Consider the following 23,177-nt stretch of genomic DNA (forward strand, 5'->3'; position numbering starts at 1 on the left):
TTTTCTCCATCATCTTGCAGGTGCCATTGGAAGTCCCCCACCAGTCTTGCCTGACCACTCAACACGTGGCTTTCCTTGGCACACTAGTCCCCCTTGCTGTCTATCTCACTGCTTTCACTTTTAGGAGACTGTTTCTGGGAACTGATGGTTTACTTATTGTGTGAGTGTACCCTGTCTCCCCTGACAAAGTTGAGAGGGATTCAACTCTTGCTCCGCTGGAGGATCATTCTAATAAGTTTTGCTACCTGGGTGATATCTAATTGGAGCAGATTTCTCAAATACCTTTCTTTCCTTCAAATCCCACTTGTCCTTCCTTCTCTTTTTCTGTCTCTTAATACTCCATCCTCAAGTCTAATGAGATGGGTGGCATTTTATCAGGGTTGATGAGAAGGAAACCTTTTTTTTTTTTTAAAGACATTCCTATTCTGCGTTCTGCAGTAATTTATAACCTTCAGAGAGATGTTCACATTCTTTTGCTTGTTCTATGCTTTCCCTCCCATATTCTTTGTACATTATTAGAGCAATATCTTTTTTTTTTTTTTAACCTGGTACAGAATATTTTCTCCTACACTCATTTCACAATCAGGTCTTAAATTCATAATTTTGCCAGGCTGCCCTTAATGTGTAAGAATTTTTCTGACTTATATCATAGTTTCAGCAAATCTTAAGGGCTAGTTGGTGGGGCTATTTTTCTGTCAACTATTTGACCAATCGCGTCATCTCCTTACTCTTGCTCCATAGGGAGGGTAGGGTTCTGCCATAGCAGGACTGGGACTTATGATCTCCTCCCTAGGGTTTCTCTTCTCTACTAAGAGACGCTTTGAAAATCCCAACCTTAACCTGATGCTGGGCCACATAGGTGGATCTTAGCTTGTTCTCTGAATAATAGAATGGAGGAGATTTCTTGTTCTTGATGCCAGATGGGAGTGGTTCGTGTTCTCTCATTCCCAAAGTTGAGTTGATGAGCTTGGAGTTTAAATAAGGCGGTAGCTTAAAAAGGCAGCAAATAGTATGCCACATTCTCGGTCAAGTTATCCATTCCCCACACTGTGTGTGTGTGTGTGTGTGTGTGTGTGTGCGCGCACATGCATGTTTAAGCTTCAGTCTGAGTGTGGGAGGATTGGGTTGAATATCCCTGCTTCTAGAGTGAAGTTGGCAGTATCTCCGTTTGAGAAGAAGGGTGGCCAGGTGGTCAACAGGATGAACGTGGAAACCTAATAGATGTATTTGTATCCTCATTCTGATACCTTCTAGCTGTTCCAACCTGGATAAATTCCTTGACTTCAGACTTCACGTGTGCAAAATGGGATTATATTTATCAATGGATTCAGTATTTGACTCTGGCATCGTGATGGGTACTATTCCAGTTCCTGAGTAGAGGGGAAGAAAAGAAAAGAAAAAAAAAAATCCTGTCCTTGTGGAGCCCAGTGTAATATCCTCCTCATAGGGCGTTGGATAGTTAAGTAAAAAAAAAAAAAAAAAAAAAAAAAAAAAAATTAATTAAAATGTAAATTTTAGGCACAGTCCCTGGCACTCAATGGTAAGACCTGTTATTCAACACTATGCAACTTGATCTTGCTCACATTGTATCCCAGCTCAGCACAGAGTAAGCAGTCGGCAGACTTTGATTGAAAAACTTAATTCATGTGTGTGTATACCAGTTTTGTTTTTTTTTTTTTTTTTTTCATTTGTGTATCAGTTGTTAGTAAAACTTTGAAACAATCATGTGTGTATGGGTTCCCTGGTTTACTTTCGGCTTTCAAAAAGCAACCTGACCTTTTCTGGCATCTCCTACGGGCACCACTGACAGATGTCATGTGCTCAGAAAAGCCTTTAGTTTTCCATTGCCTGATTTCCAGCACAGGTTGGATGAGGTGGGGCTTCTTTTCTGATATTTTCCTTAGACTGGCTGGGCTTTAACAATTGCTCAATCCTTTGACTTAGTATTTGAGGAATGTGACCTGGTGAGGCTCAGATACTAATGAGTGTCATCTAAGTACATTCTCAAACAGTAGTTGCAATTCTGGGAAGCTAGCACCTAAATTCTTTTCCATAAGAAGAGTCCCAAAGACAAATTCTTCAATGGAGGGAAATTGCGTAGTGTAGTCAAGTGACTTTGGAGTTAGACCTGGCTTTCATTCTAGTCAGGTGCCTTAGGGCGATTTAATGTGGCTCAGTCTCAGTTTCCACATTTGTAAAGTGAGGATGACCACCTTATCTTGTGTTAGCAACTGAGATAGGGCTTGTAATGCAGTTAGTAAAGTGCCTGGACTATAATAATTGCTGAAAAATGGTAGCTGTTATTTTTAATTATTCAGCCTTTCCAAAAAGTCAGGCAAAATTTAAAAGCTAAAAAATAAAAATCACTAAAAAACAACGTGTACGTTGGCAGATGCAGATTAACGTTTGTTTCACCTGAAAGATTCATGAGTTGATGTCTTGTTCAGAGCCACGCAGTCTGTCATATCCCACCATGGGGTGACAGCAAATAACAGAAGGGCCACAGTCATCTAGTCGAATTGCTGAAGAAACCAAGTCCCAAGTCGTTTTGGGTATTTGGTGGGATGAAGACTTGGGGCAAAATTTTTGGACTTGTATTGTCTTCAAAGCAGATGAGAAGATGAAGTGAGTAGATGGGGAAGGATGTGGGGGACAGGACTTATGAAGGTTTGACTTCTGCCATTGCATGTGTGTGCACGTGCATGCGTGCATGAGAGGGAAGGAGAGATTGTTGATGTGTGTAGCTGAGTGTGTAATTTCCTGGGTTTTTTTGGTAAACACTTACTGCCTGCTAATTGTCCCCACTTATTGGACTCCAAGAAAGGCAGGGAGAATACATTCCCTCCTGATAAAGAGAGAGAGCCCTTGGTGCCCACGCTCAGGCTGGGATACAGCATAAGGGAGAATAAGTGAGAGTTTTATCCCCAGAAGGTGGGTGCTTGGTGACAGTGAATGGGTTTGACCTCAGGGAGGTAAAACAATCCCAGTGGTAATTTCCTCTAATTTTACACTATTTTGAATTGCTGATATAGCTTGACGAGGTTGTTCTTCTTTGGGACTTGTATTTTGACACTAATGTAGTTAGTAAACACCAAAGCAGTGAGATTTTTCTTGCTGATGTTTTGGGGGGGGGGGGGATGATAATAAGAATGCATTTGCCTGCCCTGGTAAATGGTAAAAATTAGATCTTCCTATTTGATTTCCTTTTCTAGCTTGTTCGTTTTGGTCTAAGTAACCAGCTCGTGGTTGCTTTCAAAGAAGAGAACACTGTTGCTTTTAAGCACTTGTTTCTGAAAGGATATTCTGGCACAGATGAAGATGACTATAGTTGCAGTGTGTATACCCAAGAGGATGCCTACGAAAGCATCTTTTTTGCTCTCAGTCAGGTAAGAGTTCTGTTGGGAATGACTTACGCTTTAAGAATATGTTGACACTTGACCTTGTTGTTTTAGCAAAAAAAAAAAAAAAAATATATATATATATATATATATATATATATATATATATATATATACACACACACGCGCACACATATATTAAAATATTCTAATTTAAATTTTTCAGCCTGTCAAAAAATGTTCATTGCTATTTCTCCAGCTACATTTCCACACAATACCTTTTGCCTGCGTAACATTTTTCTTAAAGGTGTATGTTTTTTATTTGTCCCTTTATTCCCACTACTTTTGGGAGATTACTCCAGTTCAAATAGCCAAGAGTAGATTTATAATCTCAGAAGATTTGATGAATGAGGTACCAAATGTAAGATTCTAGGATCTCGGTTTTGATGTCTTACCATTAGTAAGCCTAGCTGAATCTTATGAATATGGAGTAGGATACGATATAGTTGTATCTAAGCAGGTATTGAGAAACCAGATTGATGGACCTTGAGGAAAGCATTTAGGAGAGAGAGATCGTTAATCTTATTTTTTCTTTTTCTCATTCAATAAATATTTGGGGGCTTAGTATGTACGAGTACTGTTCTAGACACTGGGAAAACATCATGAATACAATGAACAAAAGCCCTGTTCTTATAGAACTTAATTCTGGAGGAGAGAGCCACACAAATGAAGTGAAATAGGTAGCCACTGAATGCTAGCTGCCTGAAAACACCACCTGGAAAACATGTTGGTAAAACTGAGCTTGTTGACGGAAATACAGGAGACACTCCCTTGACTACTCATCAGTGCCTTGGGTGAAGAGGGCAAAGTCCAAATACAGATTTTGAAGTCTGATTTAGGGTGAGTCTTTCAATGTGAGGGGAGAGCTCTATTAGAATTGGCTAAAGACAGGATGCAGTGGTTTCAGATCGGTGGACACAACAAGGTGAGGGTTTGTGGGGAGAGGGGCATGGTTTCAAAGAGTCTTGGAATTAATTAGATTAGATCTTCAAATTGATGATCGGTCTAAATGAGTTGTTTTGGATGTTCCTGAAATAAACAATAGAGTTATTTGTAGCTGTTATGTTCCTGGACAAAAGTTTCCTGGAATGATAGAGACATGTTAATGAAGCCCTGTTAGTGCAGATAGGCCGATGGTAGCGTCCTGTTGACGAGAGCTACTGTAAGTTCATGTAAGATAATGTAAGTTGTGTTCATTACTGTGAGCTGTGGGGTGTGGATGGCTTGGGTCCTGAGTGGTATGTCAGCAAGTGATAACTGCTGTGAAATAAAGCAGAAGAGGAGACTGGCAGTGCCTGGTGGAGCCTGTGTGCTGCTGATGGATGTTTGCAACTTGCACTGGGTAGTAAGGGAAAGGCCTGGCTGGAGCGGTGATATTTGACTCAAGATCTGAAGGAGTGAACCAGCAGTTAGATAACACAGGGTTCTAGGCAGAAGGAACAGCAAAGGCCCGGGCAAGAATGTGCCTGGTGAGCTCCAGGAACCGCCTGGAGGCCAGTGTGGTTTTCTAAGGTGGGGGTTGGAGCCAGGGGACAGTAGTCTGCTGTGACGTCAAGGCACCTCACTTTGGCTCTCAGTGAGGGGGGAGCCTCTGTCGGCATGTTTACTTGAGTTCTGAGTTCCGTGAGGCAGGGTGTTTCCTGCCCAACCTGAGAAAATCACCCTGTGGTATTTTACACGGGGGAGTTCCATTGAGGACTTTGATATACACAATTTAAAATAGCTAAAAGTGTATTCCATATGTTGTAACTTCTGATGAAACTCTTAAAAGCTCATAAGTATTTTTATTTCACTATTTTTAATAGTATCATCAGCTAAAGAACATATCCCTGGGGACCCTTGGTTATGGAGAAAACGAAGACAATAGAATTGGCTTAAAAGTCTGTAAGCAGCATTACAAGAAAGGGACCATGTTTCCTTCTAATGAGACACTGAATATTGACAGCGACATTGAAATAGGTAATGTGGTGATAATTTCATTTATATGCCTTTATCATCTTCTGTGGTAAGAACAAACATCCCCTCGTGTGCTGACAGCTCAAATGGATCAACTTTGCTTCGCTAAGCTAACTAACATAGTTGGGGCTTTAACACATGCCTGCAAAGGGCGCTGCCTCAGGAAACTGCAGGTTTACTGCCATAGGACCGGGGAGCACTTATGGAACTTCTTGGTACAACTCAAGATTGTTGGGGGGGGTGGAGGTGGGGGGGGGGGGTTGAGGTAAATGCACAGGTGTTTCCTGTTTGTTAAGGTTTTTCCCTCCATGAGGAGGCAATTAGGCTTTTGGAAAAAAAAAATAAGAGTCTATATTTATAAATGAAATAATGCATGTTAAAATGTTTGGTGCTCTTGCTATTATATGTTAAATACATTCATGTTCTTCAAAGATGAATTGTGGTTAGCAACTCATTTTCTATTTTAGGAGATGACTTGGCAAAAAGTCAGTATCTAATCAAGTAGAAGTATTTTGTGCCATTCTGTTAAGAATTTAAAAGCACATCATATGTAAATGCAAAGTGGTTGACTTAAGACTCTGGAGGGGGGGTGGTTGTCATTCATTTAACAAATCTCTGCTGTATACTTACTGTGCCCAAGGCACTTCCTGTTTTATGTACTGGGGTTATGTGCTACAAAGATTGATCAGTCGTGACTCCTCAAGAAGTGAACAGTTCTGGAGGAGGGGTCCTAGGAGCATTTTAATTGTGAAATGGTTTTATGAAAAAGAGAGTATCGCACGGTTCATTTGACCATACTTCCTACAATCCAATTTAGGGCACTTTGGTAAAATAATAGAAGAACACCTCTATAAAACAGAGGTTCTGAGGGATGCCTGGGTGGCTTAGTCGGTTAAGCGTCTGACTCTCGATCTCAGCTCAGGTCTTGATCTCAAGGTCATGAATTCAAGCCCTGCGTTGGGCTCTGCACTGAGTGTGGTGCCTACTTCAAACCAAACAGAGGTTCTGAGTCTGTTTCCACAGGCTTCCTGTTCAGAAACTCTTCATGAGTAAATTTGTCCCATGCTCTTGACTCTGAAGGAAACAGACCATAAGCCAGGACTATCAAAGGTCCCAGGTGGCTTTCAGAGATCATCAAGGTGTCAGTGGCTTGGTTCTGTGGCCAGCAGCCTTGAAACGCCCCTTGTCCTCTTAAAAATGTGTGACTTAATTGAGATGCATCTTACCACTATTTTCCAGTGATTCATATGCCATTTTCCTCAATTGATTTTTCTTGGAAAATTGATGAAAGAAATGTGGCCAACGTCAGTCTCAGTGGCTAGGCAAGACAGGCAGTGCCAGACAGCAGGATTTATTACCTGACCACTGGGCAGTAGTATCCTTGTTCATTTTCCTTCTATCAGAATATGAAGTAGTTTTAACCAAATGGAGAGAAGTTCGTTTTTAATTTGACTTTATTTTAAGAGGGACTGTTTTAGCAAGTTAGTTGTATTTTTGACTTATTAAATGTAACTTGTCAAAGAGAACCTTTTGACATATCTATTCAAAAGATGTAAAGAATATTCTTAAAATACTTGATACCAAATTTTAGACTTTCTTTTCTCAGACACAATGGAGGAAGCCTGCACATGATCGAAGTAGGAATTGAGTTAGACTCCATTGGTGAGGCAATTGGTGAGTTTGTATAGGTGAATTAGTTCATTGGTTCGTTGGTGAGTTTGTATAGGTGAATTAGTAGAAGCTGTTCTAGATTACCTTTTCATGAGTTTTGCATCATCTTTATTATTAAGATAATCATCCTTTGGTGTGCTCAGCCTGTATGCCCACTTTCCCTGTGGGTCTATATTTAGTTGCATGATTGAATGTGCATTTCAAGCTAAGGGTTTCCCTTAATTCATTCTGTGGACATATCTTGCCTCTAGACCTGTAGCTTTATAGTTTAGCGTCACTGGGGGGACTGTTACAAATCCTGCTTTTAAAAATGTTTTTACAACATTTAGATGGCTATCATTCTAATACAATAGTGCTTCATTTTCTGTAACACAGCTTTTGAGTTTCTTATCCTGTCCTTTCTACATGTTCTCAGCATGAGGCATCATGACCATTTCATCATTTTCCTTGTTTTTTATTTTTCAACGTTTATTTATTTTTGGGACAGAGAGAGACAGAGCATGAACGGGGGAGGGGCAGAGAGAGAGGGAGACACAGAATCGGAAACAGGCTCCAGGCTCTGAGCCATCAGCCCAGAGCCCGACGCGGGGCTCGAACTCACGGACCGCGAGTTCGTGACCTGGCTGAAGTCGGACGCTTAACCGACTGCACCACCCAGGCGCCCCCATTTTCCTTGTTTTTTAAAGAACATCTATAATCTGCCTTCCCTTTATCTCTGAGAAGGTTGTTATTTCATTCGCTGCAGTATTCTGCTCTGTAAATCAGGTTCTTTGAGCGATGAGGCTGCTACTCTAATACCAGTTTGTTTCCTTTGAGGTTTGATGTTTTTCTTAGGGCTTTTGCCATCTTTAGGGAAAAAAACCCTCAGTTCTTAGGTTTTGTTACTATCAGGTGTTTGGTGGTCTCATTAGCAATGACTGTGACATCAGGTCAGCCGGCCTTCTGAGAGCTCTGAATGTGTATTTAGAAAAAGTGTAACTCCAGAACTACAATAACAAAATTTGAATAACCAAATAGACTTTTATAAGGTGAATTTTACATGCAGTATAAAATTAACAACTGCTGTTGTATTTCTCTGAATCTAAGATGCCATCAATGTTTTTTAAGACTCCTCTGTTTTAGAGAGGGAGACAAACCATAAGAGAAGAGACTGTTAAATACAGAGAACAAATGGAGGGTTGCTGGAGGGAGGAGGTAGGGGGATGGACTAAATGGGTGATGGGCATTAAGGAGGGCGCTTGCTGGGATGAGCACTGGGTGTCATATGTAAGAGATGAAAATAATACTAATAAAAAAAGACTCTTCCATTTTAGAAATATTTTAAAAGTGAAAAAAACAAATATCTTAGATTGAGTGAAATACAGGAGAAAAAGACCTAGGACAGTATCTGGCATAGAGATTTTGAACATGCTCCTTCTCTTTTTGGAGTATAGCCACTTGGCTCAAGTCAATTTAGTTTAAATGTTTTGTTTTCTTTTACTTTATCTTCAAATGAGAATGGTAAAGGTAGAAGGACCTTAAGTATCATCAGCCTGGCCTTCATTTTACAAGTGAGGAAACTGGTGCTCAGTCACGCTAGGTGGCTAAGCCAAGGTCATATACTGATCAAGTGATGGTAGGTCTTTGCTGCTCCAAAGCCCAGTGGGAGAAGATGCTTAAAGAATCAGCCGTCAAGTCTACCAAGATTCTAGAGCACTTTCTGAGTACCCGGCACTGCAGGAGGCCCGGCGTTTCCATTTCAAAGGCAGCAGGAAGGGGCAGCAACAGTCTGGGCAGGAGTCAGGCAGGCTGGCTTCCCACCAATTCTGTGTCAGAGCTCTGTGACCTTGAAAGGCGCTCACTGTTTCTAGACCTACTTGCTTTTCCTGCCAAGGTGTTGAGCTACACAATGATGAGACTATTTTTATGTGAGGTTCTTGGAATCATTCTTTTATAGTTAACAGCTCATAATTTGTTTTTACTTAAATAAAACATAAGTTTCTTTTCTCTCTTATTTTGGAAAGCATCAGACTTAACAGAAAAGTTGCAAAATAGCACAAAGATTTCCTTGTATCCCTTCATCTAGGTTTTCCGAAGGCTACCGTTTTACCACACTTGCTTTATCATTCTTCCAATGTATAAATATTTCTCCTGAAACGTAGAAGAGTAAGGTACAGACATGATGTCTCTTTACCTGTGTAATAGGCCAGTGTACATTTCCCCAAAACACAAACATTTTCCTACATAACCAACTTCACGTTCAAAAGCATGAAGGAACATGGATACGGCACTAAAATATACAAACGTTATTCACATTTCATCAGTTGTCCTATTCTTTATAGAAAAAGAAAACTGCCCACCCATGCCCCCCACCCCCACCCCATGTGCCCGTCCCACACACCCCCTGCCACTTTCCTGGTCCAAGATCACATAATGCATTTAGTTGTCAAATTACTTTACTCTCCTTTAATCTGGAGCAAAATAAAGTTCCTTAACTTTTATTTTTAAATGACCTTGACATTTTAAAAGAGTAGAAAATTCCTCACTGGATTTTTCTGTTTCTTTATGACTTGATTGAGGTTATGCATATAAGGCAGGAATACCACACAAATAGTACGTTATTTCAGGAGGAGCATGATGTCTGTTTATCCCCTTACTGGTGACATTAACTTTGATCACGTGGTTAGAGTGGTAGTTCCAGATTCTCTCCTGGAAAGTTACTGGTCTTGTTACAAAAAACACGGATTTTGTGGAGAGATACTTTAAGTACCCTGCTTCTCAGCACACTTCGCCCCACTCCTTTTAGCATTCGATTCTTGCCTGAAACCGTCTTTCTTGTTTCCTTGCCCTTAGATTGTGTTCACTTAGACCTCTCCACATACCCTCAGGAGTGGAAGAACTCGTCATTCTTCAGACTGGAATTTTATCGGTAAATACCTTTTTAAGTCTCACTTCCCAGGAGACAGGGATGGGGAAAGCAGAGTAGGGTAGTAAGACTATGATAATTTATATCTTGTAATATTTTTTTTATTCAGGCTCTTACAAGTTGAAATTTCCTTTCACCTCAAAGGCATTGACCTACAGACGATTCATTCCCGAGAGTTACCGGACTGTTACGTCTTTCATAATACGGCAAGTGTCTGTCTTTCTGAAGCTGGTTTTTATTATTTTTTCTCTATTCCTGTTGTAGATGCCAAGTGTAAAACACACCAGCCTGTATACATGTGTAGATGCAGTGGTGTTTAAAACAGCTTAATGACACATTCTAGCATTGTTGATCCAGAGACCATTATTTTGGAAAATGAAGCAAGCCCTTTCCAGCCTTTTAAAGCCAGATTTCCGGGCTGGAAAGAGGAATTTTCAAAATTGGCTTTGACCTCTTACTCCCCTAATACATTAGAAAAAAAGTTTATGACAAGTGTTTTTTTTTTTAATTTTTTTTTTTCAACGATTATTTATTTTTGGGACAGAGAGAGACAGAGCATGAATGGGGGAGGGGCAGAGAGAGAGGGAGACACAGAATCGGAAACAGGCTCCAGGCTCTGAGCCATCAGCCCAGAGCCTGACGCGGGGCTTGAACTCACAGACCGTGAGATCGTGACCTGGCTGAAGTCGGACGCTCAACCGACTGCGCCACCCAGGCGCCCCTATGACAAGTGTTTTAAGTGTCTAGGATGTTTTTCCTATTTTCAAAGGAAGGTCTTTGCAACTATTGTAGCGAATGTTTTCAAACCTCAAGGCAGAAACTGCCCCCTTGATCTGAGGGCCAGTCTGCAAAGGCTTAGTTGTTGCTTCTTTTATTTTGGGAGAAGGTATGTGCAGTAGAAGAGAATGTGTTCGTATCTATGAGAATAACTTGCCTCCCCATTTCATGGGTTTCATGCTTTCTCTCCCTCCTTCCCTCCCTCCTTCCCTTCCTCCCTCCCCCCTTTATCGTGGGACAAAACTGAATGCTGAGCTGACAGTTGTTTGTGACACCCTTATAGCAATTCAGAGGAGTGCTCCATTCAACAACAATCAGTAGATACATAATGAGTCCCTCCTACGCACCAGGCATTGCCCTGCTGAAGAGGTGCAGTGGCCCTCAGGAAGCTTACAGTCTAGTGATAGACGGGAAAACAAATAAAGAGATAAAAGTAATTATAAGTCTTGAGATGTGGTGAGGAAGAATGTCTCTGGCAGAGAAGAGCATGATTAAGCTCCCTGGGATGACTTACACATTACAAAACACATTACAAAATCCCCAAAACTCCTCAGGCCAAGAGCTCACAGGGCTGACTGTGTAGGTGATCTGTAATTAAATCCCCAAGTGCCTGCACATCTCTACACATAAGCCACGTTCTATGTAATCCAAGAATATCACTCGGACCAAACCAGAGGCTGGAGAATTAAACCTGCAGGCCCCATTTCAGTCCCTATGAGCTGTGAGCACACCTCCGCTAAGCCTGGCACACACGGGGCCTCATTCTCCCATAGGAAAGCCCCCAACATACTTCTCTCAAGCCTTAAGATACTCAGCACGTATCGCTTGTAAACCAAATGACAGAAACATAATGTGGAAGATTGAGGGCATTTGGAAATCTTAAATTCAGCCTGGAGCTTGGGAGCAGTCTGTCACCTCTGAAAGCATTATACGTAGCATTTGAAGCAAACAGAAAAATAGTTTCCAACCCTAGCAAAGACCTAGAATTTCATACCCAAAGGAGTAAGTTGAAGCCAATGCTTTAAAATTCCATTCAGTATCATAAATGAGATAATTGTATTCTCTTGTCAAAGACTGGTGAATCTTGTTTTTGTTCCTGGGACTAATGGTTGTTGTTTTGCTCCAAGATTTCTCTGAACCTGAATACGACTCAGTACGATGGATTCAGTAGATTCCACGTATTTACCCTTTGGATCATATTCTTTCATTAATAATAGAAACTTGTGGGGCGCCTGGGTGGCTCAGTTGGTTAAGCATCTGACTTTGGCTCGGATCATGATCTCACGGCTTGTGAGTTCGAGCCCTGTGTCGGGCTCTGTGCTGACAGCTCAGAGCCTGGAGCCTGCTTTGGATTCTGTGTTTCCTTTTCTCTCCGCCCCTCCCCTGCTCATGCTCTCTGTGTTAAAAGTAAGTAAACATAAAAAAAATTAAAAAAAAAAAAAAAAGAAATCACATGATGAGAACAATTTCATCAGTACTATTTTTTTTTATTTAAAAAAAATTTTTTTAATGTTTATTTTTGGGAGACAGACAGAATGGGGGAGGGGCAGAGAGAGAGGGAGACACAGAATCTGAAGCAGCCTCCAGGCTCTGAGCCGGTCAGCACAGAGCCCCACGCGGGACTCGAACCCACGAAGCACAGGATCATGACCTGGGCCGAAGTTGGACGCTCAACTGACTGAGCCACCCAGGCACCCCAGAATTATTTTTGAATCAGCATGCTGTTCGGATGCCAGTGATATTTGAAGCAGAGTTTATCTAGTATACCATACTTTCCGCTGGGCGGTAACCTTTCCATACATTTGTGTCTCCAGATTACCTTTGACAATAAAGCTCACAGTGGCAAGATCAAAATCTATTTTGGCAGTGATGCTAAAATTGAAGAATGTAAAGACTTGAACATATCTGGATCTAGTAAGTATGTCCCATGCTTGCCCGTTGTGAATTATGGATGATCTTTGACACTCATTTTGGGATTCAGGATGTTTAAATGCTTTATTTGGATGGCTATAGGAAGAAAGAGCTCCCGAAAATTATCAAGCATTTAACTCTGTACGGAATATCCTAAAGCCTTGCCTTTTTGTTCAATTCCAGTAGATGTTGATTGATTACACACCTTAAGAGAGAAGGGGTTCCGGGTCGTTAGGATCACTGTTTCTGGGGCCAGACTGCCTGGGTTTGGGTCTTGGTTCTGTTCGCTATGCCTGTGGTCTTGGACAAATCACTTAACCAACCTCTCTATTTCTAAGTACCTTTCTCTATAAAATGAGGGTGATGATAGTGTCTGCCTTCCAGGATGCTGAGTATTCAGTGGGTTCATATGTCAAGGAAAGCACCGAAAACAAGAGTTGGCACATAGTGGTTTCTGGGCACTATGGAAAAAGGAAGAAAACGCCTTAGTGAGTGAGATCGACCGGCTTGTAGAATCTCTGATGTGTCACGAATAGGAATAAGTGGTGGAGGTGAAAAGGGATGGGGATAAAGAAAGCAAAGGTTAACTTTGGGGGCAGAGGGAGAAAATCTACCAGTGATGGTTGGGGAGGTTATACTTGGAGCTGAACCTTTGACAGCAGGGAAGGATCAAGGCCCTCAGAGCTCAGAGAGCAGCCTGTCCAAACATTGGGGGGTTTACTCGGTGGTTACTCAGAAAACACGTCTTCGTCCGTAATGTAAAGTGGACTCTGTGGAACTTCTCACAGAGGGGTCAGGATGGTGTTGATGGATTGTCAGTATTTTTTCACTTACAAGTTTCGTTGAACTGCGTTTGCCTCAGACAGGATTGTCAGGACAACGTAAAATGTGAAATGCCCATGGTTTTTAACTCTTTTAGTTTTGTTTTAATCTAGATTTGTCTGTGGGCCTGTTGCTTTTTCAGTTATACGATCCATCTTAAGGATTCTGAAGGTTGGGTTTCAGTATTTCCATTAACTGACTCAAGGTTTTGGTCCGCGTAGACAGTTTTAGTTTCTTTCTGTTTGAAAGCGGTTCCTCTTTCCCAGCACACACGCTGCCTCCCACAGAGACACACGCAGATCAGATGCCTAGTCCGGTATAGGTTCAGCTATTTTATGTGAGAAAAGCTAACTTTTGTCACGAATGAAATGTGGTTTGGAACAGTCATTATGACTGAAGCATTAGTCAGTCAAACGTGTTTCCTTCCTCCCCACAGGGCTGCTAGATGTCGGGGAGTTTTCCTTGCCTATTACTCAAAAGGGAAGAGTTCTGGCTCCCTTCTGTGGCCAGTGAAGAGAAATACTAACCTCACAGACCCCTTAGTAGGAATACTGACATCTGAGTTTCTCCCAGAGCCGTGTCTTTTGAAGAAATCAGATTCTGTTACTAGGAGAATATGAATTTAAAATAAAATGATGTGACATGAAACCCTTAAAAAGTTGAAGTTTGGAAACCAGCTGAGAAAGTGGATCCCCCCCCCCCCCCCCACCTTTGTCTATGGAAACTGTCTGCCTGGCTTTGGGGGATGTGGGACAAAGGCAAGGGTGACATCTAGTGGAATCTTGGTGTTATTTTCCGAAAGTTCTGAGGCTCTTTCATGTCCATTCACTTACTCTGAGGCTTTTCTCTTCCTCTTGTCATTACCTGTGTTACCACAGGGCGAAATAACGAGGGGTTGTCCATTTTCACATAGAAACCTCATGTTGCCTTTTATGACTTCGAATGCTCGTCCCCAAGTTTGCCACCAGTCTTCACTTTAACTGGATTTTATAAGCGTAGCAGGTCAGGCATGAGGGGCTGGAGGAGGTAGGTATTAGTGGGCAAGGTTCCCCACTGATGGGTGATTTCCCAAGTGTTTCAGGGAAAGGGGGTGTGGTAAATAGGGGAAGCCCTGGGTGAGAGCGGCAGTGTGTGCAAGACTGACTCCTTAGGACCTCTGGGAGGACTGGGTGGGGTGTAGGACTTCCCCAACCGGGTTGGCAAGGGCATCTCTCTGGATTAGTGTTCTATAAACCAAGTTTGAGAAATGTTCCTGTGGGGGTAACAGATTCACTGGAGTAAGAAAGCAATTGTGATGTTCATAAATAACTTTTTGTAACATGCCAACTAGTTTTCTCAATAGGTGAAATTAAAACAGAATATGAGAGAGCGAAACCAAGAAACAGACTCTTAACGATATAGAACACACTGATGGTTAGCAGAGGGAAGTGGAATAGGTGATGGGGATTACAGAGTGCACTTGTGATAAGCACAGGGTGATGTATGGAAGTGTTCTATATTGTGTACCTGAAACTAATGGAACACTGTATGTTGACTAACTGGATTTAAAATGAAAACCTAAAAAAATAAAAAAAATTAAAAAGGTGTCTGAAGTTAGTATGACAAGAACAAACAAACAATATAATACTGGTTTCTGTGTTAGGAAGGATGCTTTATCCTTCTAGATCTGGGCCTCCATTTTCCTATTTATAAATAAGGCCCAGTATAAGAAATCATAGAGATTTTGTTCTAGTTGTATGTCAGAAAGGAAGGTATGAGATGCTCTCCTTGCATTTCATAAGGCTTTCAGTCCCATATTCCCAAGAACTGTACCTATTTCCTCCATCTTATTCCATGGCCCAGATAGATAGATAGATAGATAGATAGATAGATAGCCCTGATAGATAGATAGATAGATACCCCTGATGATAGATAGATAGATAGATAGATAGATAGATAGATAGACAGACAGACAGGCAGGCAGGCACATAGAAAGATAGGTAAATGATAGAAAAAGAAAGAAAGAAAAGAAAGGAAAGAAAGAAAAGAAGAAAGAAAAAGATATAAAGAAAAATATAGCTAGATAGATACATACATACTTATGTACATACATAGAAAGATAGATTGATACACAGATACATAGAAAGATAGGCAGGTAGATACATAGATAGATTGGGTAGGTATGTAGAAAGAATGATACATAGATAAAAAGATAGATACATAGAAAGAGAAAAAAGAAGGAGGAAATAGATACATAGATACGTAGAAATACACACACATAGAAAGATACATAGATAATAGAAAGAAAGATGGAAAGGAAGGAAGAAAGAAAAAGTCTGTCTTCGGTTCCAGTTGTTTTCTTATCTACTTATTAGATGTTATCACAAGATAATTTAAGCTTCTTCACTATAAAACGGCTGAAAGTAAATGTAAGTGCTAGGTGCTAGGTACCGTTGCAGCAAGCACTGGGCATAAGTGATCTCACCTGATTTCCTGACAGCCCATGAGGCAGGCCCAACTGCTCCCCCTACTGCAGTGGAGGCGTCTAAAGCTCAGCACGCCTGGATAATTCAGTCAGTGAATTGCACTTACTCTCTGCCTATGCCCTTAACACACAGGATGAGCTGTTTGCCCTCAGACACTCTTGCTGTTGTTGCTCATGCCCTTGCATTACTAAATCCATACACACTTGGTCTTTTTGTTAGATGCCTTTTCTGCAGAGGTGTCGCTGTGGAGTGCTCCGATTTATAATCCCCTCTGAGCACGCCACTGAAGTTCACCTGCCCTCAGTCCCATTCCCTTGTCCCATGGCCCTTCTCAGTCTACTTTTTGAGCTCATCTCTTCATAATGCCCCACCTTGCTGCCCCCTCCCCCCCCCCCCCCCCCCGTCCTTCCTAGTTGTGTTTTCCTCTGTGGTCTCTCTCAGTGGCTATGTCCACACCCGTGGCTTTAGCTGCCACCAAGTTTTCCTCTCTCGTCATGAATGTCCAGACTGAGCTCAGCTCACCAAGACAGAAAAACCGGAGTCATTCCTGGATGGTCCTTCTCTCTTCTTGCTTAGCTCCCTCTGGAGACCAGGTTGACTCTTGGTCTCTCACAGCTCTGTGCCTTCTCCTCTCCCTCAGCCCTTCACAGGTTCTAACTTGGATTATTCAGTAGTCTTCTCATGTTGTGCCAGTGCTCTCCATTTATTCATAAACACACTGAGGCATTACGAAAGCACAGACACTGTAGTGTTGAACAAGCACATACAGTCCCCGCTTCCTAGGGTCAATCATTTAGTGGGGAAGGTAGGCATCAAATGATACACAACAAGAAGCACTATGAATGCGTGCTGTTGTTTGCCTGGGACTGTTCCAAGTGCTTTCATATATGAGCTTGTTTAATCTTCACAACAGCCCTATGATGTAGAGTTTTTTTTTTTTATTCTACCTATTTTGAGGGGGGGGGGCGGTGACAAAGGATGAGGACCCTGAAGGACCTTCCCCAAGGCTTCACAGCTTCTGAGTGCAGAGCTGAGGTTCAGAGCCAGCTCATCAGGCTCCAGAGACTGTGTCTTTCCTTTTTTGCACTGTCCCTGTGTGCCTTGCTGTGTGTGCCATCTTAGAAGACATCGTTACGGGTTCAGTGGCCATCACACAAAGAAGAATGAAAGGAGCTATGAGTATGTATACTTGTGGAGAGTGCTGTGAGAATATAGGAGGGGGCTAATAAAGATGGGAATTTAGGGAATTATCTTCCCTAAATATTTAATCTGAAATGTTTAATATTTAATCTGAAACTCAAAGCTGAAAAAGAATAATCTGACTTGTATGGTGTGCTCCAGGCAGAGGGATCAGCACTTGAGAAGTCCCTGAGGCAAGAGGGCCAGCAAATCTGGTAGGAGCAGGGACAGAGGAAGAACAGTGTCGCATCAAGGTAGAGAAGGTGGGGGAGAGCACCGAGGGGCAGGTGACGAAGCTGCAGGCATGGGCAGGGGGCCAGGTACTTGGAATGCTACCATCAGGTCTCCGAGAAGCAGAGGTTACAGGTACATCTTCCTCCAGTACATTGCCCCATGCTACTGTGTAGTCTGTGACCACAATTTGATTACTGCTGTGATTCCATTCCAAGAGGTGGTTTTCTCCATGTGCAGAAGAACTGGGACAGTACATAGTACACAGTAAGGTCGAGAAACAGAAGGGGGGATTCCGGGGGCACCTGGTTGGCTCAGTCAGTGTAGTGCCCAACTTTGGCTTAGGTCATGATCTCACACACAGTTCGTGAGTTCAAGCGCCACGCCGGGCTCTGTGTTGACAGCTCAGAGCCTGGAGCCTGCTTTGGATTCTGTGTCTCCCTCTCTTTGTGCCCCTCCTCCACTTGCACTCTGTTTCTCTCTCTCTCTCTCTCTCTCTCTCTCTCTCTCTCTCTCTCTCAAAAGCAAATGCACATTAAAAAAGAAAAGAAATGGGGATTCTGAGGAGCAGTGTTTTGAATTGTTCCTTCATCAACGGAAAATTTGGTATTGGTATTTTTATGAAAAAGAACGAGTTTTGCCTCTTTTGAATAGAGCCCAAATGGACCACCTTCTGTTGGGTTCTATTCTATAGGAAATATTTTTAGTACATTTAGCAAAGAGTTTATGTTTTTAAATGTATAACTTAACATCAGAGAATGTTTTACCCTATTTAAAGACTTCTAAATGAATGCAGTGTGATTTGTTTCTGATATTTAAGCTTTTATCATTTGAACTTTTCAGACTGCCATTTTGTTTGAGAATTATTCCCAAGTAAGGTGTGTTTAACATTTGAATTCTGTTTTTGTTCCTCAGTTCAGAAAAACACCCAGTACGTGCTGGCGTTTGATGCATTTGTCATTGTGATATGCTTGGCATCTCTTATTCTGTGCACAAGATCCATTGTTCTAGCTCTAAGGTTACGAAAGGTAAGTGTGTGTTCAAATGTTCTCTCTCCCTTCTAGGCCCTCATCCTGTTTGTTCAGACAGTGGACAGTTGATGTTGGGTCATCCTGCCCTTTTTGGAGCTCTTGACTAAATTAGATTCCTTTGAACGATTGTCCCCCTACAAGGCATTAATCAACCTGAGGTGTGCAGGGTGGGTAAGGCTCCTGGCATGTCAGGTGGGATCAGATAATTATCCTGCTTAAAACTGAGCTGCTAAGCATAGGTGCACAGTGGTGAACTCTGAGGCTTTTGAATGTTTCCAGAATAAACAAGACCCTCTTAAATTCAGGCGTGATCTTAAGAACAGAGTAATAGCATGTGTGGGTTTCATCTTTTGTCTTCAAATCAGAGTTCCTTTTGACAGGGAGGCATGGTAAATGGGTTATAATGAAGCACAGAATACTTTTTTCTATTTTTAAAAATAGTTTATTCTCTCCTGAGTTTCATTTTACCTTTTTACCCTCAGAGTTCTTGTGAATACATACTTCAGCTCCCCACAAATCTTATTCTGGCTTGTTGTATGTGTGTAAATGCAGACTGGGGTCAGGGGTAATACAGGAAGTCGTCATTTGTGGATACCATCCGTGGAGCAAGAAAATAGTGTACAATCTATTTTTCTTACTCTTTTTTAAAAAATGTTTATTTATTTTTGAGAGAGAGAGAGAGAGAGAGAGAGAGAGAGAGAAATGAACAGGGGAGGGGCAGAGAGAGAGGGAGACACAGAATCTGAAGAAGTCTCCAGGCTCTGAGCTGTCAGCCCAAGCCCGATGTGGGGCTTGAACTCATGAACTGTGAGATCACGACCTGAGCCAAAGTTGGACACTGAACCAACTGAGCCACCTGGGCACCCCTATTTTTCTTACTCTTGACCTTTGTCAACTTTCTTTGTAAATAATCTGCTTCTCTTACCTGTCCCCCAAGCCTCTTGATATTCTCCATCTGAGGTCGTGGTCCTGGGTCTTCCGAAGTTAGGGGGCACCATTGGGAGTCACGATTGACTCCCACCGTTGGGACTACACACTCTGGAACCAGGCTGCCCAGACCCAAATCCTGCCTAGCCTCCCCATGCCTCAGTTTCTTCTTCTGAAAATAGACCTGATTCATAGGGGAGTCAGATTGAATGAGTTGATAACGTGTAAAATACTGAGAATGTACTATGCGTTAGCAATTATGACAAGAGTCTCTTGGTGTTAGAACATAAGCATTTGATGTTTGAGTTAACTTAGCAGGTACTAGAATGCTTACTTACTTTTAGGTGCAATAGATTATGGGGGAAAGTGGGCCGTAATCCCCACCCTCAAAGAGGATCTGTCAGGTTGGGAAAGGTAATGCCATATCATTTTACAGGCGAGAGCACTGTTTTGCGCTTGTCTTCTCCTTCCAGAGGGCAGTGTGGTTTGTAAGAAATGCTTTTTAAAATGTTTGCCGCAGAGATTTCTCAATTTCTTCCTGGAGAAGTACAAGCGACACGTGTGTAACGCCGACCAGTGGGAGTTCATCAATGGATGGTATATCCTGGTGATTATCAGCGACCTAATGACGATAATTGGATCCATATTAAAAATGGAAATTAAAGCAAAGGTGAGGGCAACCCATTTTAATGTTCTGCTCTTTCTTTTCTTCTGGGGGACCCCCGGCACGTTGAGATATAAAATCCTTATGGAGACTACTTTGAGTCTGATGTTTTCTCGTTTCTCACATCCATAAAACCATCTCATATCAGATGCCTGGGTTATTTCCTCTGACTTGATTCCTCATCAAGGGAAACTAAGGAAACTGTTGTTCTGTGAAAGATGATATCCCTAGGAATATCCCCCAGGAAACTCAGCATCTTCACAATAGGAACTGAGAAAATTGGCTGTTTGGGTGGGCTTCATTTTTCTTTTTTTTTTTTTTAAGTTGCAGAAGAAACAGCTGGCCCATGAACCAATCATGGCAAGAGCCAGTGGCGACTATCCATGACTGATGGGTGCGCTTGGAGGGGACTGAGGACAGGAATACTGAGTGACCACTAGGCACCTGACACCTTCTTGTTGTTAGTTGATTTAATCCCATGACGACATCTTGACCCCCCCCTTCATCTGGCTCTTCTCCCCTCCTTACTGTCAGTCAGCAGATGCTGACCACCTGAAGTGCCTCCCTCCTCTCCACCCTGACTACTCTGGCTTCCTTCACGATATCTTCCTCTCAGGCCTATACTACTATAGCATATTCCTTTTTTTTTTTTTTTAATGTTTATTTATTTATTTGGGGGTGGGGAGGGGCAGAGAGAGGAGCGGGAGAGGATCCCAAGCAGGCCTCGCACTGTCAGCACGGAGCCTGATGGGGGTCGCGAACTCAAGAACTGTGAGATCATGACATGATCTGAAATCAAAAGTTGGATGCTCAACCGACTGAGCCACCCAGGCACCCCACAACAGTCTTCTCATTGGTTTTCCTGCCTTCCTACTTATATTCCTCAGATCCATCCACCCCCCTGTCAAACTAATTTGTCCAGAAGTGTCTAAATCCTCTCTGCCTCACAGGGCCCCAACTGGGATGAAGTGTCCTCCTTTCAGCATGGTGTCTGGGGAACCCATCATCTCGCTCTGCCTCCCTCCCTGTCCTAGGTCTCCCGGACCCATCAGTGGTCGTCTCTAGGACATCCTGCTGGCTCTTGGCCTGTGCCTCTGTTCAGCCTTTGTCCATTGACCTGCAGTGTCCTCTCAACCTGCCCTCCAGGCCCGGCTCCATTCTGGAGTCACCCTCTGGAGAGCCCTGTGTGACATGCCAGGCATTGTGGCTCTTTGTACTTAGTATATTAAATTAGAACTGTGTTTGTGTGTTTGTCTCCTCAATTAGACTTAAAAGTCCTTGAGAGAAAGAACTGGGTTAGCAAATCATGTTGGAGCTTTCTTTCAAAAATAGGTGAATGGTATTGTTTGATATTTAACAAACACCATTACTTTATACTCTTTAATGCCTAGGTCAGTAGTAAAGGCAATTACTGTTTCCAGATACTGTTTGAACAAAAACTCAGTTCAACCAACTCAAATACTAAAAGGAAATGTTTCTCATTTGGAATTGTGCTCTTTTCTTCTTCAGTTTACGGGCTCTTAGTATCACATATAGAGAGGCAGTCAGTCCATTCTTTTCCAGTCAGTTTAAAGTGAGGTTAATACCCTGAACGGAGTGGAGTGTTTTACTCATGTCTATTTTTTTTTCATTCTTTAGAATCTCACCAATTACGACCTGTGCAGCATTTTGCTCGGAACGTCTACGCTCTTTGTCTGGGTTGGCGTCATCAGATACCTGGGTTACTTCCAAGCATATAATGTAAGGATGTGGCATCGGGTAGGGCACTAGGATTGAGACTCATTCCTTCTTTGGGTGCCAGTCAGCTACTTTTAAATTCCCTCCTGTTGGTTTTTATTTCAGGTGCTCATTTTAACGATGCAAGCCTCACTGCCCAAAGTTCTTCGCTTCTGTGCTTGTGCTGGTATGATCTACTTGGGCTACACGTTCTGTGGCTGGATTGTTTTAGGACCTTATCACGACAAGGTGTGTAGCACTAATCCTTGCTTCTATGAATTAAGCACTCGGGGCTCTTACAAGTGGGTCCCAGCACTGGCACGTACCCTCGACCTCAGTAAGACCTGTCTTTGCATTGGCTTTCTTTCCCTTTCCAGGATACTGAAGTGACTTCAGGATATCAAAGCAAAAACTATAGAACTGTAACTAGAGAGTGCATTTCTCTTGTCTGGGGCTGGCTTCAGGGGGCACATATTAACCCAGCTGATCATCAAATGAGAAATATTTGGGCGTGAGGTCACTACAGTAAAAATGAAAAGTAAATGAGGAAAGTTATTACAATATCCTTCTAACGTAAAGCAGTAAGGTTTTCTTCCAGATTCATTGAGGAGAATGAAGGTGGACAAAGACTTCCCAGAATGACCCTGTTAGGTTTATGATTAAAATGATAACACATCTTGTCTTTGTAGGTGGTTTTGATTACAGTGTCCTCTTTGTGCCTTATTAAAGATCAGTATCTGAATTCTAAACTAACACTGGGCTTCACTCAGTAGCAACAGCATCGTAGGGACATCAAAGTTAGGTTCAGATGTTCTTTTAGAACAGTACATTTGATAGATGCCTCAGGAAATGAAATTAGGTAGGCCTTTTGGTATACCAAAATAAGTAAGAGGAATCATTGCATCTTATAGTTTTTCTTCCATGGGTCTCTGGCAGTTGGAACAACAGAAACAACACAATGAAAAATAATAGGCAGCTATTACTTGATGCTTGTATGTCAGATACTGTGCTAAGCATTTCTGTCTCCTCTTGTTTGGTCTCTATAGCCCAGGCTACAGGTTTCTTGGCTTAGTGCAGAGGATTGTGTTAAAGGGTATAGAACAGCTCAGCCTTCAGTTTTGACCTTGGTAGTTGCATGAAACAAAACATATGATCAAATCTGGTTCGCAAACTACTCACAAAAAGCGAGCGGTCCACAAAGCGCCAACTTCCTGTGTTATCATACTAATGTAAATCCTAGCAACTTGACACACAGGCAAGCTTTCTCCTCTTTAAGTGTTACATTTAATATGTCCAGGGAGAATGACTGTTTTCCTTTTTGAGAAACTGTGTAATTAACAAAGTGACAATCCCTGGGTTAATAGTAAATCTTGATAATATTATTGCTCTTCCAATTCCATGGCACTGCTTTAAAGGTGACTCATGAGTAAAAATCGTAGTTTAATACAATCTCTCAGATCTGGAGTACTTACTATTTAGCGCTCAGGAAAATTTACATTTCTCTTTCTCACTTACGTCCTGCTC

General features: G+C 42.1%; 1 protein-coding gene across 10 annotated transcripts in view; it reads left to right on the forward strand.

The window, feature by feature from the left end:
* The window catches only part of MCOLN2 (mucolipin TRP cation channel 2), a 57,939-nt gene that overhangs the window by 21,742 nt on the left and 13,020 nt on the right, over positions 1 to 23,177 (forward strand). For all 10 annotated transcript variants that reach the window (XR_007154901.1, XR_007154899.1, XR_007154900.1 and 7 more), the window contains 9 exons: positions 3,213 to 3,386; positions 5,204 to 5,357; positions 9,858 to 9,933; positions 10,040 to 10,136; positions 12,522 to 12,621; positions 18,231 to 18,343; positions 19,794 to 19,943; positions 21,576 to 21,677; positions 21,780 to 21,902. Coding sequence is in view for 7 of the 10 variants with exons in the window: in XM_047871807.1 (XP_047727763.1) it covers positions 3,213 to 3,386; positions 5,204 to 5,357; positions 9,858 to 9,933; positions 10,040 to 10,136; positions 12,522 to 12,621; positions 18,231 to 18,343; positions 19,794 to 19,943; positions 21,576 to 21,677; positions 21,780 to 21,902 (1,089 nt within the window). In the remaining 3 variants the exon portion in view is untranslated. The remainder of the gene's footprint in view (positions 1 to 3,212; positions 3,387 to 5,203; positions 5,358 to 9,857; positions 9,934 to 10,039; positions 10,137 to 12,521; positions 12,622 to 18,230; positions 18,344 to 19,793; positions 19,944 to 21,575; positions 21,678 to 21,779; positions 21,903 to 23,177) is intronic.

The sequence above is a fragment of the Prionailurus viverrinus genome, chromosome C1 (genome assembly GCF_022837055.1).
Source record: "Prionailurus viverrinus isolate Anna chromosome C1, UM_Priviv_1.0, whole genome shotgun sequence".
Lineage (NCBI taxonomy): Eukaryota > Metazoa > Chordata > Mammalia > Carnivora > Felidae > Prionailurus > Prionailurus viverrinus.